Consider the following 13,433-nt stretch of genomic DNA (forward strand, 5'->3'; position numbering starts at 1 on the left):
AAAGAGGTTCTCACAGGGCTCTGTCTGCAGGGGGCAACGGGCCCAGGGTCCAGGTGAGTCCAGAGAGAACCCAGGTACACGAAGGCAGCATCGTCAGGCTGTACTGCCGGGTCGCAGGTGTCCCCAGTGCTACCATCACCTGGAAGAAGGAAGGGGGCAGCCTCCCCCCACAGGTGAGGAGATCCATCTGGGCCGGGCCCACAGGCTCAGCAGAGTCCCAGCACTTGCCACCTGCCCCTCCCATCTGCACTTTCTACCCCATCTTCTCTCTGGCTCCCTTCCCTTCACTACCATCACCAAGATGGTAGCTTACTCACACATCCTGGCAGGTAGCACCTATCAGCCTCTTGCTTAGCTGCCTTGTTCCGCCCCTCTTGGTACCCTACTGGGCCCTAATAGTGGCTCTGTGCTTGCGTCTCGGCCCTTTGTGCCCCCTCTGCTCACCCTCGCTGGCTAGCCCTCTCCAGGCTATCTAAGCCCCTCCGGCGGCGGCTGACCCTTCTCGCTGTGTGGCAGGCCCGGTCTGAGCGCACAGACATCGCCACACTGCTCATCCCATCCATCACAACCGCTGATGAAGGCTTCTACCTCTGCGTGGCCACCAGCCCCGCGGGCACTGCACAGGCCCGGATCCAAGTGACTGTCCTTGCAGGTGCGCTGGAGGACCTAGAGGATCTGGGGGCTGGAGGAGTGGGGAGGGCAAGCCAGGGTTTGCCTGAGGCCTCCTCACGCCCCCTTTTCCTCCAGCTTCAGGTGCCAGCTCCCTACCAGTCAGGATTGAGTCATCATCACCTTCTGTGACAGAAGGGCAGACACTAGACCTCAACTGTGTGGTGGCAGGGATGGCCCAAGCCCAGGTCACATGGTACAGGCGAGGGGGTAGTCTGCCCCCCCACACCCAGGTATGAGGATCCCTAATCCTGTGGCGGGGGACCTGGGGGTGGTCCTCTACACAGGTGGGGGCTTCACACAGCCCTAGCAATCTCCATGAGCAGGGGCCAGCTCTTATTCCCTTCCCTCTCCAGCTTCCAGCATGGGGTAACTCCGTGCAGCCAGTGAGAGCTTCATGAATGACTCACTGAGGCTTGGAAGAGGGACTGGGGACCGCGGCCCCCACCCCATCCTCACATACCTCTGTCCCCATGTGGCTCAGGTGCATGGCTCCCGGCTGCGGCTCTCCCAGGTTTCCTCAGCTGACTCTGGAGAATACGTGTGCCGAGTGGAGAATGGGTCAGGCTCCAAGGAGGCCTCCATCACCATCTCTGTCCTCCGCAGAACCCATCCAGGCCCCAGCCGCCCCTCAGGTGAGGAGTCAGGTGGAGGTTGGCAGGGGCCAACCCTGGGATCTTCCCACAATCCCCAGGAAAGGTGCCTGTGGCCTCTTTGGGGACATTAGGACAAGAAAGGCGCTAGGCAGGCTTTGACCCTCCCCTCTTTGCTTGGGGAGATGAGGGGACTGAGATTGGGGATAAGGTTGATCTGGCTTACCTGGAACCCCATGATGAGGGTACTGTTTTCAGGTTTCATCAGAAAGCAACAGAACCTGATTTGAATACTGATTTGGGAGTCGGGCAGACCTGGGTTCAAATGCTGGATCTACTCCTTATTAGCCTTGAACCGGTTATTTTACCTTTGGGGGCCTCTCAGCTTCCTCATCTGTAAAATGAGGACAATGCCACCACTAGATGGAGTGACGACATGGCAAACACTCTATAGAAGAGAGTTCTAGCATTATTATCTGCATCCTTTCTTTGGCCTAGCCTGGGCACTAAAGGACCCTGGTTCCCTGCAGGCCAGGGCAGTTCATCCCAGATCAAGATGTGGGCAAATGGGCCTTGAATGCTGAGCTAGAGGTGGGGGAGGGAAAGAGGGGTCTGGCTGGCCGTGCTGAGGCAGAAGAGCATGGTCCCGGCCCCAGAAAGGCTTCCCATCTGATCAGCCCCTCTGTGCCCCAGCTCCTGGTGGCACCCCGCCCATCCGAATCGAGTCTTCCTCCTCCCACGTGGCTGAAGGGCAGACACTGGATCTGAACTGCATCGTGCCTGGGCAGGCTCATGCCCAGGTCAAGTGGCACAGGCGCGGGGGCAGCCTCCCTGCCAGGCACCAGGTACAGCAGCGCCACCTCAACCCCACTCCCAGGGCCAGCTTGCTAGTTGGAGGGGTTGGATAGGGCTGCTCCAACCCCCTTCCAAACCTCTCTGTTTGCACACAGACCCATGGCTCACTGCTGCGGCTGCACCAGGTGTCACCAGCTGACTCAGGCGAGTATGTGTGCCGCGTAGTCCTTGGCCCTGGGCCCGTAGAGACTTCCGTCCTGGTCACCATCGAGGCCTCCGGCTCCAGCGCTGGCTCCATCCCTGGTGAGTGACTGCCAATGACAAGGCAAGCTGGAGGAGGCTGAGAGCCTTCCAAGGTGCTAAGGTCTTAGGGACTCCTGTTGCGACACGGAAGGAGGCCCACACTGAAGCTGCCACAGGGCCCAGCCCAGGCAGACTCCATGTCTCTGAGTAATCCGCCATCTTCCCATCGCTCTTCTCTCTGGCCACGTCACTCCTCATGTTTCTGCTGCTGCCTCCTTTTTCTCTCTCCTAGTCTCAACTACCCTCTTCTCCCACTTCCTCACCCTCCTCTGCAAGGCTTCACCCCTGCCTTGACCCTCCCTTCAGGGTTACTCAGCTGGGGACAATAAGCCCAGGTCACCAAACCCCCAAACACAGGGATCCGACCTAAGAAGACAAGGCTGAGCTGGCTCCAGGTGGGCGGTTCTTGCCATCTCTTCTGCAGAGCATCGGCTACCCTCCCTCACCCCTGTCCCCACAGCACCAGCACCCGTCCCACCTGTCAGGATCGAGTCCTCATCCTCCACAGTGTCTGAGGGTCAGACCGTGGATCTGAGCTGTGTGGTGGCAGGGCAGGCCCATGCCCAGGTCACGTGGTACAAGCGCGGTGGCAGCCTCCCTGCCCGGCACCAGGTACGCATTGTCAGAAAGGCAGCAGGAGGCCAGCCAGGCCGAGCCATACACAGTGGGTTGTGCTGATCCTGGCTCCTGAGCTGAGGGGCTGGCAGTTCCCAGCCCAGACGAGCCGGGAAAGAGAGGGGCATCTGCTGGGCTCCGGGAAGCACCTCTCACACACCTGCCCATGCTGTCCAGGTCCGCGGCTCGCGCCTCTACATATTCCAGGCATCGGCAGCTGACGCAGGCGAGTACGTCTGCCGGGCCAGCAACGGTGTGGAGGCCTCTATTACAGTCACAGTTACCGGAACCCAGGGGGCCAACTTCGCCTACCGTGAGTAGGGCCGCCAGGCTGGACTGGGACAGGGAAAGGGGATGATAGGCAGGGGCAACTGCAGAGAACTGGAGTGACCCGGTGCCCCGTCTTCTTGCCCAGCTCCTGGTGGCACCCAGCCCATCCGCATCGAGTCTTCCTCCTCCCACGTGGCTGAAGGGCAGACCCTGGATCTGAACTGCGTGGTGCCTGGGCAGGCCCACGCCCAGGTCACATGGCACAAGCGCGGGGGCAGCCTTCCCGCCCGGCACCAGGTACCGGACCAGAGGATAGATGGGCCAAGTTGGGGACGGGCGGGAGGCCCCTGGGTGGTGAGGTCAGGGATGGGGATGGCTGGAGGCTCCTCTGAGACAGGGGAAACCTTAGACCCCATTGCACAGGCGTATAGTGGCAGTGGTTAGAACCCGTACTCTTACACTGGCCAGCCTAGGTGTGAATGCTGCTTCTGCCACTTATTAGCTTATAACCTTGGGCAAGTTACTTAACCTCTCTGTGTTATAGTTTCAGCCCTTGTTAAGTAGTAATAACAGTACGTATCTACCTTACAGAATTGCCTTAAAGGTGAAGTGAATTAATATATATGCAAAGCGCTCAGAGCTCTGGCTCACAGAAAGTTCTACGAGCTGATATTACTATTACCATTAGCTATTATTTTTACTGTATTTTATAGAATTTAGGATGCCATCAATTGCAAGATGCATCATTATTTTATGTGCCCCTAAGGAAAAAAAAAAATAGCCGCCATTTGTAATTGTAACATTATTCACTGTAAGAAGCATCTGGACTTCAGAGACATTAAAAAGTGTGTCTTAAGGGCCGGCCGAGTGGCTCAGTTGGTTAAGAGCTTGCGCAAGAGTGCGAGCTCTGAGCAACAAGGTCGCTGGTTCGATTCCTGGCCCAAGCTGAGCTGCCACTGAGCTGCCACTGAGGTGGCAGGATGGCTCAGCTAAAAAAAAAAAAAAAAAGGTGTGTCTTAGAATTGATGGAACGTGGCATTAGTGTCTGCCCCATTCACATGGCTCCTCTTGGCCACCCCCCACCCCTGGAAAGAGACCCTTTCTTCCCCACCTTAAGCAGGACAAAGCTGATGGCCAGGCCTCAGAGGTCAGAGAATGAGGCAGGAGTGCAGGTTATAGGTGCAGGGGTCCCATAGGGCCCCCTCTGACATCACGTCCTTTCCGGCCAGACCCACGGATCACTGCTGAGGCTACACCAGGTGTCCCCAGTTGACTCGGGCGAGTATGTGTGCCGTGTGGTGGGCGGCTCGGTGCCCCTGGAGGCCTCCGTCCTGGTCACCATTGAGCCTGTTGGCTCTGTGCCTGGTAAGTGGCACTGGGCGGAGAGCAGCCCTAGGGGCCCCACTGGGGGAGGCGTCCCACTCCAGCAGTGGCAGGATCCCATGAGACCAGTGCCTCTACCTGTGAGGGATTGACCCTCTGCCCTCTGTCGCCAGCGCTGGGGGTTACCCTCCCAATCCGGATCGAGTCGTCCTCTTCACACGTATCTGAAGGGCAGACCCTGGACCTGAACTGCCTGGTCACTGGGCAGGCCCACGCCCAGATCACATGGCACAAGCGTGGGGGCAGCCTCCCCGCCCGGCATCAGGTAGGAGGTGGGACGCTGAGGGGGTTCCTAAAGGACCTTTGTGACTACAGAATAAGGAGCATAAGCTTTGCATTCAGGCATATTCGAGTTCAGATGCTGCTCTGCCTCTGGATTGCTATATGACTTTAGATAAGTCATTTGACTTTCGTGAACCTCAGTATCCTCATCTATCAAATGGGCTCACGCTGCCTAGTTCACCTGCCCTGTAACACATCAACAAATACCGGTCCCCCACTTCTTCCCACTGAACCCAGTCCTGACCCTGGGATGGGGGAATTGAAGGGTCACAAATGGCAGTTCTCCCTGGAAGAGCTTCCCTCAAGCTTTAGCTGGGGGGCCAGGCTGGGAGGGGCCAGGGAAGGGAGCAGGAGCCTGGAGCCGGGCTGTGAGGTCCAGTGCCCAGCTCTGAGCCTGCCTCCCTCCTGCTCCTCCCAGGTGCATGGCTCGAGACTGCGGCTGCCCCAGGTGACTCCAGCCGACTCTGGAGAGTACATGTGCCGTGTGGTCAGCAACTCGGGCACCCAGGAAGCCTCAGTCCTCGTCACCATCCAGCAGCGTCTTGGCCCCCCCCACAGTGAGTGTCTCGGGGGTCATAACAAACAGTGGGGGGCTATTAGGGCCACTCTACCCTCAGTGGCTCCCACATCCTGCCTCCTGTCTCTCCCTCCTAGCCCAGAGTGTGGTGTACCCCGTCCGCATCGAGTCCTCCTCGGCCTCCCTGGCCAATGGCCATACCCTGGACCTCAACTGCCTAGTGGCCAGCCAAGCCCCCCACACCATCACCTGGTATAAGCGTGGAGGCAGCCTACCCAGCCGGCACCAGGTACCAGCCTGTGGGTAGTGGGGGCAAAAGCTGGGTGCACTGGCCCTGATAAGAATTAGGAGGAGTTCTCAGCACCACTTCTGTGCTCATTCAGTCATTCGACAAACACTGAATATTTTTATTAGATGGGCCCTGGACCAGTATTGAAGATGCAGAGATAAGTCCCTCTGGCCTCAGTTGGGTCCTGTATTTTAACAGAACATTCTATGATTCACTCACTCCATTTCCCTGAGAACGTGCTCCAGGCCAAGTCCTGTGCCTGGCACTAAGGATTTGAAATGAAACGAGACAGGTACCTGCCCTCAAGGAGCTCACTGGCTAGAGGGTGAGGCAGATGTGCCATCTGACAGCAGTATAATAGGGGCCACAGCAGGGTACTGCGGAGTCACTGGGGAGGGCCTCAGCGGGCTTTCTGCAGGGATGATGGGTGAGAATAGTGTAAAGGCTAGATAGAGACACGGTCCATCTAGTCCAAAGCCTCAGGAAGGCTGCTGAGGGAGCTCTGAAGGAGGCTGGGTCGGGGAGGGGGGGCTGGCCTCAGGCAAGGCAGGGAGGTTCCCGGAGTCCGGACAGCAGCAGCAGTGCCTGAGACGTGGAGGTGCTGCCCCCACCCACTGATACCTGCTCCCCCTCAGATCGTGGGCTCCCGGCTACGGATCCCCCAGGTGACGCCAGCGGACTCGGGCGAGTACGTGTGTCATGTTAGTAATGGTGCTGGCTCCCAGGAGACCTCGCTCATTGTCACCATCCAGGGCAGCGGCTCCTCCCAAGGTGAGAGAGCATAAGGCAGGGGGCAGGTGCAGGGGGAGGCACAGAGGTCCCTGGCACCGTCATTGTTGTCTGACTTGAGCTGCATCCAACCCTCTCTGTCCCAGTGCCCAGTGTCTCCCCACCAATCCGGATCGAGTCCTTGTCCCCCACAATGGTTGAAGGGCAGACTTTGGATCTGAACTGCGTGGTTGCTGGGCAGCCCCAAGCCACCATCACATGGTACAAGCGAGGGGGCAGCCTTCCTGCCCGACACCAGGTACAGAGTGGAGCGTGGCAGTGGGGGCAGAATTTTTCCTCCCAGGGCAGGCAGTGCAGCGATAACCCCAAGGGCAAAGAACCCAAAGCATTAGCTGGCAAATCCTGGGGTAGCCCTCCCTCCTGCCCTGGGTATACAGAGATAGCCTCGGCAGGTCTTATAAGGGAGGCCTGGGAGGAGGCGTGACCCAGCCGCTGACCCCTCTCCCCCTCTCCCCCTCCTTCCCCGTCCCCCCCACTCCCCCAGGCCCATGGCTCCCGCCTGCGGCTGCACCAGCTATCCATGGCTGACTCAGGAGAGTATGTGTGCCGAGCGAACAACAACATTGATGCTCGGGAGGCTTCCTTCATGGTCTCAGTCTCCCCCAACTCCGGCAACCCCTCCGGTGAGTCTGATGAAGGTCCTGGAGGCGACCGGGAGGTGCAGGTAGCAGTGCTCCCTGGGGAGGAGGGGCTGTGCAGGCAGAGCCCTCAGATGACGGTGGTAGTGCCCGGGCAAGGGCTCTGCAGAAAGATGCCTGGGCGTGAATCCTTCCTGTGCCACTAAGGGATTTGTAAGTTATTCTCCTCACTCAGCTTCAGTTTCCTCGTCAGTGAAATGGGGATGCGGGTTATTCCAACCTCACAGAGCTGTCGGATACAGCGGCCACTAGCCACAGGTGGCAATTAAATTAGTTAACATTTAAAATTCACATCCTTACATTTCGAGTGCTCAGTCAGTGGCCACGTGTAGCTGGTAGCCGCTGTATTGGGCAGTGCAGATGATAGAACATTTCTGTCATCGCAGAAAGTTGGTGACTTTTTTGAGGATTGAGTGAGTTAACATACATCAAGTGCTTAGAACAATGCCTGGCACACTGTACGTGCTTAATAAGTGTTAACTGTTATTACCTTGGTGGGTGGGCGCGTCTATGGCTGAGGCTTTCATCAGCTCAGTTGTTCCCAAATCTAACTTGTGGCCAAAGCTCTAACTTGGTGTTTCTGTGCCCCCAGTCCCTGGCAATGCCATGCCCATCAGAATTGAATCTTCATCTTCACATGTGGCCGAAGGGCAGACCCTGGATCTGAACTGCGTGGTCCCCGGACAGGCCCACGCCCAGGTCACGTGGCACAAGCGTGGGGGCAGCCTCCCTGCTCATCACCAGGTATGATGATGGGGGAGCGGGGAATAGTGGGAGGGCTGCTGGACGTGGAGGCACTGGCTGGGGATCTGCCCCCCAAGCTTTGCCTAGGATGGAGGCCTAGGAGCCCCTGTAGGGTGCAGTGCCTGCCTGGGTCAGAGTTTAGACCCTGGCCCCAGGCCTTCAAAGATTCCAGTTGCTATTCTTCCTCTGTCTGTCCTGTCCCTGTTCAGGCCCACGGCTCACTGCTTCGGCTGCACCAGGTGTCCCCAGCTGACTCGGGCGAGTATGTGTGCCGCGTGGTGAGCAGCTCTGGCCCCCTGGAGGCCTCGGTCCTGGTCACCATCGAGGCCTCTGGCTCTAGCGCCGTTCCTGTCCCTGGTGAGGGTCCCTGCAATGGGGCTAGGAGGCTGAAGGAGGGAGGAAGGGAGGGGACCAGCAGGCAGAGGTCAGGAGTTAGGTCAAGGTGGGGTCTAGCTCTAGGGCCCAAGAGCATAGACTTTGGAGCCTGGCATATGTGGGCTTGAGTCCCACCTGTTCTGTCCACACTCTGAGACATTGCACAAAGGACTTCTCTCTGCATTTCACTTTCCTCATCTGTAAACTGGGGACAGTCGAGCTCTTGCAATGATTATCTGAGTTCCCTAAAAGCTGAAACTGCACCTCTAGGAGTATGCGAGGGTGATTTTTTTGCTGGTACCCTGATAAACATCTTTTATATTAATATTGGTATATTAGGGGAAACACAGCAACACATCAAATCTGTCATGATTTCATGGAAATCATTACCTTTAATGGGTCTAAGTCTTTCAAACGTTTTTTAAGCGAATCAATTGAAAGGAAAATAATAAATAGCACAGGGAGCAGCACATGGCGATGGCAGACATCGTGAGAGTTGGACACGAAGTGCTAAGTAATAAACATGCTGTAACAATTACTAGGTGCAGGACCTTGTAATAGTTACACATATTAGCTCATATCATCCTCACAGTAATGCTTGGAGGTAGGTATGATTGTTCTCTCCATTTTACAGATGGGGAAACTGAGACAGGTGAAGTAGTTTTCCCGAAGGTCACACAACTAATAAATGGCAGAGCTGGCCCCAGAGTCTGGGTTCTTAACCACACACTGCTTGAGTTTGTGAAACATCAGTGATCTGTGTGGAAGTGCCTGGCCCTGAGCCCTGGCTGCCAGTGGTCCTGGGAGCACAGGAGGAGATAGTGGGGCCAGCATCTGGGGCGAGGCTGGGAGTAATGGGGGGCCTCTACCCTCCAGGCTAGCCCAGCTGCTCCAGGCCTCAGGGGTATGGGAAGGGGGGAATTGAAGCCACCTCCTCGTGGTCTCTGGTCTGAACATCTGGGCACATGGGCAGGGGCTGAGGGCACAGAAGTGGGGGTCCCAGCTCACTGACCTCTCCCTGTGCCCAGCCCCAGGCAGAGTCCCACCCATTCGCATCGAGACCTCCTCGTCCCACGTGGCTGAAGGGCAGACCCTGGATCTGAACTGTGTTGTGCCCGGGCAGGCCCATGCCCAGGTCACATGGCACAGGCGCGGGGGCAGCCTTCCTGCGCGGCACCAGGTATTAGCCCGGATTGGGACTAGAAAAAGCAAGATGTAGGTACTCCCTACCGCACCCCCTGCTCGGGTAGTCCTGTAGGAATCCAGCCCTGGAGGGACGGTGGGCCCAACATGTGGGCTTTGGGGCAATTGCAGCAGGAGATCATTGGGAATTAAGAGGTCAAGAACAGGCTGGGCATGGCAGGGCTCCCACTGGACCCCAGGCACCTTGGTGCAAATTAAAAAAAGGACACCTCTTACTTATGACACTGGGTTTCCTCCTAGCAGAAAAAAATGTCATAATAAACATACTCCACAATGTCTGGTGTCAAAGGGGGTTGCCTCTGACAGGCTACAGCCTGTGTAACTGCACATGACAGTCCTGGGCTACAGGTACCAGAGGGCTTGGGCACCTTAAGGCCTTGGCCTCTGGCCCCGAGCTCACTCTCCCTGCTCTCGCTCTAACCTTGGCCAGGTCCACGGTCCCCTGCTGAGGTTGAACCAGGTGTCCCCAGCTGACTCTGGCGAGTACACGTGTCAAGTGACCGGCAGCTCAGGCACCCTGGAGGCCTCTGTCCTGGTCACAATTGAGGCCTCTAGCCCAGGCCCTATTCCTGGTGAGTGATGGGAGCAGTGGGCAATGCTTGGGGGGGTCCTTTCTGGCCTGGCCCCTCCCTGCTCTCCCAGCAGGGCTCTGGCTCTCAGTTCCATGAAGGTCCTCCAGCCCCTCACCCAACCACTGGGGACCAGTGCTGGGTTTTATCGTGGCATCTTGGCTCCCAGGGAATGGAGACCCTTCTTAGGTCAATGGCACTCAGCCATGTCATATCACTCTCAAGCCACTGCACCTCCAGGAAAAGCAGTTGGCATTCACGGCCACCACCTTAGGTTCCTGCCTTCACCTAGGAGCCTCCCCTTTCTCACCCGCCCATTGTACCCACAGCCCCTGGGCTGGCCCAGCCTCTCTACATCGAGGCCTCCTCTTCCCACGTGGCTGAAGGGCAGACTCTGGACCTGAACTGCGTGGTGCCCGGACAGGCCCACGCCCAGGTCACATGGCACAAGCGTGGGGGCAGCCTCCCCGCCCGGCACCAGGTACAGTGGCCAGAGTGGGGCAGTTCCAGGGAAAGCAAGGTTTGACCTGCAGTTGCCTTCTGCACCCCAAACCTCATGCAAACCCCAGCCTGTTTGGGGGCCTCAGGGAGGAAAATACTTTTAGAGGGGAATAGTTCACCAGCCTGGGAGTTGAGACCCCCGGGTTTTTCTGGCTATGCTGCCGAATCATTTCCTGAGCCAGTTTCATCCTCTGTAAAGTGGGTGGGTTGGTTGTGTAGGACTCTGTGAATGGAGGTCATCCGCACAGCTGGAGCCCTGAGCTCCTGAGACCCAAGAGAGACCTCTGGGGCACTGGCACAGCCGGGCTTGGGGACTTGCCCTGTCCAAGTGCTTTGGCCTGATGGCTACCCCTCCTCACTCCAACAGACCCACGGCTCTCAGCTACGGCTCCATCACGTGTCCCCTGCCGACTCTGGCGAGTATGTGTGCCGTGTGGTTGGCAGTGCAGGCTCGGAGCGGGAAGCCTCCTTCACAGTCACTGTCCCACCCAGCGCGGGGTCATCCTACCGTGAGTGTGGCAGATGCCATGAGAAGGGGGGGGCTCTGAGGCTGAGCAGGGGGGTCGAGCCAACCCAGCCCTGCTGAGCCCAGCCCTCTGACCCCCCCATCCCCCAGGCCTTAGGAGCCCTGTCATCTCCATTGAGCCGCCCAGCAGCACCGTGCAGCAGGGCCAGGATGCCAGCTTCAAGTGCCTCATCCATGATGGGGCAGCCCCCATAAGCCTTGAGTGGAAGACTCGGAACCAAGAGCTGGAGGGTGAGCCAGGCGGGGTGGGGTGGGGCTGGAGGCAGGTGTGGATGCCTGGTGATCACCACTGCGGGCGGGCGGAGGCCAAGGACGACACCAAATTCATTGTGTGACCCTGGGGAAGGCCCTTCCCCTCTGGGGCCCCAGTGCCCCCATCTAGATGGCAAGGGGGTTTGACCCAGGAGTCTGCAAGGACTCTTTTCATCTGCCATCTGTGACCCTGTGAGCTGGGCACACCCAGGCTTGAGAGGTCGGGGATGTGGGGCAGAGGTGCACCTGCTGGCAGCACCAAGGCATGAGGACACCCTCGCTGACCATACCTTCCTCAATGACAACCCTACAGACAATGTTCATATCAGCCCCAACGGCTCCATCATCACCATCGTGGGCACCCGGCCCAGCAACCATGGTGCCTACCGCTGCATAGCCTCCAATGCCTACGGCGTGGCCCAGAGTGTCGTGAACCTCAATGTACACGGTGAGGGCTGTCAACCCCAGGAGCTCTGCCTTTCTGTCTCCAGCCCCGATTCCAAGCTCAGAACCTCCAGGTTTCAATCCTGCCTCTGACACTGCCCACCTCTTGGGCGTTCTCCCTCTCTGAGCCTAGTTCCCATATCAGCGTAGTAGGGCCCATCTGGCAGTTACTGAGAAGGGGGCTGTGACAGTGAGCTTGACCAACCGAGCCCTATATATGCATCAGCAAGGTCATTCCTTTGGGCAGGGCCCCCTACGGTGTCTGTGCTCCCTGAGGGCCCTGTGAGGGTGAAAGTGGGAAAAGCCGTCACCCTGGAGTGTGTCAGTGCTGGGGAGCCCCGTTCTTCTGCTCGCTGGACCCGGATCGGCGCCCCCACCCACTTGGAGCAGCAGACGTTTGGGGTTGTGGACAGCCACACGATGCTGCAGGTCAGGCGTGGCTTCCCCCAGACATAGGCTCAGTCAGGGCCCATCCTGGAGCAAATGCTTGGAGGAAAGGGTGTTGGGTGGGCAGATGGGCGATAAACAGATGGAGAGGGAAAGGGAGAGATGTGATAGGTGGATGGTAGGTAGATTCGAGGATGGGCAGGAAAGAATGGGTGGATGGATGGGAAGATGGATGGGTGGGGAGGTGGATGAATAAGTGGGTGGTTTGATGGACAAGTGGATGGGTGGGCTAATGGAATATCTGTAGAGTGCTAGCCCTCAAGCAGCGAGTCAAATAGGAAGGCTTAAAAACAAAAGGGTAAAATAAAGGTAAAACCAAGCCAGAGCTGGGGGCCGCTGCCAAGGTCCCCCACCAGTGACCAGGTAAATAGCCTCCTTGCCTTCTTCCAGATTTCATCAGCTAAACCATCAGATGCAGGTACCTATGTATGCCTAGCTCAGAATGCACTCGGCACAGCACAGAAGCGAGTGGAGGTGATTGTGGACACAGGCACCATGACCCCAGGGGCCCCCCAGGTCCAGGTTGAAGAAGTCGAGTTGACTGTGGAAGCTGGACACACGGCCACCCTGCGCTGCTCAGCCACAGGTGTGGACAGGGGCTGGCGCACAGGGCAGGCAGAGCAGGGGTGCCTTGGGGCCTGAACTTCAATAGATACAAGAAATCTGAAGATGGTGCCATGCCTGAGGAGGAGGGCTTTGCTGCTGGCACCTCCCAGTGATGGCTGGAATGCCCACTGAGTGCCCACCATGAAGTGGCAAGATCACCCAGGTCCCTTCCTCACCATCCCTACCCCCAGCTTGTCCCTGGGACAGCCCAGTGACCGCTGTCATCTTTTGCTCCACTCCACAGGCAGCCCCACACCCACCATCCACTGGTCCAAGCTGCGCTCCCCACTACCCTGGCAGCACCAGCTGGAAGGTGACACACTGATCATCCCCCGGGTAGCCCAGCAGGACTCCGGCCAGTACATCTGCAACGCCACTAGCCCTGTTGGACATGCTGAGGCCACCATCGTCCTGCATGTGGAGAGTAAGGCACTCGTCCGCCCTGTCTATACTGCATGGAGGTCTGAGCCCCCCAGCAGGCTATTCCCCGGACAGAACCCCAGGAACCTCATCTAGAGGGCCCCATGCACCTCAGCCCTCCAGAGCCTGCCTTGGCCTAAAACCCACATCTCCTCATGGGACCTTTGCTTCCCTTGTCCCCAGCCCTCGGGGCTCACCATTCT

The 13,433-nt window shown here is 58.0% G+C and overlaps 1 protein-coding gene across 6 annotated transcripts in view; it reads left to right on the top strand.

Annotated features, from left to right (window-relative positions):
• The window catches only part of HSPG2 (heparan sulfate proteoglycan 2), a 103,623-nt gene that overhangs the window by 76,167 nt on the left and 14,023 nt on the right, over nucleotides 1-13,433 (top strand). For 5 of the 6 annotated variants that reach the window (XM_019668857.1, XM_019668858.1, XM_019668856.1 and 2 more), the window contains 27 exons: nucleotides 31-173; nucleotides 517-652; nucleotides 748-902; nucleotides 1,154-1,304; nucleotides 1,956-2,107; nucleotides 2,213-2,360; nucleotides 2,821-2,972; nucleotides 3,153-3,288; nucleotides 3,391-3,542; nucleotides 4,475-4,610; nucleotides 4,742-4,893; nucleotides 5,329-5,467; nucleotides 5,565-5,716; nucleotides 6,352-6,487; nucleotides 6,592-6,743; nucleotides 6,990-7,128; nucleotides 7,736-7,887; nucleotides 8,097-8,244; nucleotides 9,291-9,442; nucleotides 9,896-10,037; nucleotides 10,364-10,515; nucleotides 10,903-11,044; nucleotides 11,152-11,292; nucleotides 11,627-11,761; nucleotides 12,005-12,186; nucleotides 12,595-12,790; nucleotides 13,055-13,234. In XM_019668857.1, coding sequence (XP_019524402.1) covers nucleotides 31-173; nucleotides 517-652; nucleotides 748-902; nucleotides 1,154-1,304; nucleotides 1,956-2,107; nucleotides 2,213-2,360; nucleotides 2,821-2,972; nucleotides 3,153-3,288; nucleotides 3,391-3,542; nucleotides 4,475-4,610; nucleotides 4,742-4,893; nucleotides 5,329-5,467; nucleotides 5,565-5,716; nucleotides 6,352-6,487; nucleotides 6,592-6,743; nucleotides 6,990-7,128; nucleotides 7,736-7,887; nucleotides 8,097-8,244; nucleotides 9,291-9,442; nucleotides 9,896-10,037; nucleotides 10,364-10,515; nucleotides 10,903-11,044; nucleotides 11,152-11,292; nucleotides 11,627-11,761; nucleotides 12,005-12,186; nucleotides 12,595-12,790; nucleotides 13,055-13,234 — 4,053 coding nt within the window. The remainder of the gene's footprint in view (nucleotides 1-30; nucleotides 174-516; nucleotides 653-747; nucleotides 903-1,153; nucleotides 1,305-1,955; nucleotides 2,108-2,212; nucleotides 2,361-2,820; nucleotides 2,973-3,152; nucleotides 3,289-3,390; nucleotides 3,543-4,474; nucleotides 4,611-4,741; nucleotides 4,894-5,328; nucleotides 5,468-5,564; nucleotides 5,717-6,351; nucleotides 6,488-6,591; nucleotides 6,744-6,989; nucleotides 7,129-7,735; nucleotides 7,888-8,096; nucleotides 8,245-9,290; nucleotides 9,443-9,895; nucleotides 10,038-10,363; nucleotides 10,516-10,902; nucleotides 11,045-11,151; nucleotides 11,293-11,626; nucleotides 11,762-12,004; nucleotides 12,187-12,594; nucleotides 12,791-13,054; nucleotides 13,235-13,433) is intronic. The other variant, XM_019668859.1, reaches the window with a different exon arrangement.

Source organism: Hipposideros armiger, unplaced genomic scaffold, assembly GCF_001890085.2.
Source record: "Hipposideros armiger isolate ML-2016 unplaced genomic scaffold, ASM189008v1 scaffold_540, whole genome shotgun sequence".
In the NCBI taxonomy this organism is placed as follows: domain Eukaryota; kingdom Metazoa; phylum Chordata; class Mammalia; order Chiroptera; family Hipposideridae; genus Hipposideros; species Hipposideros armiger.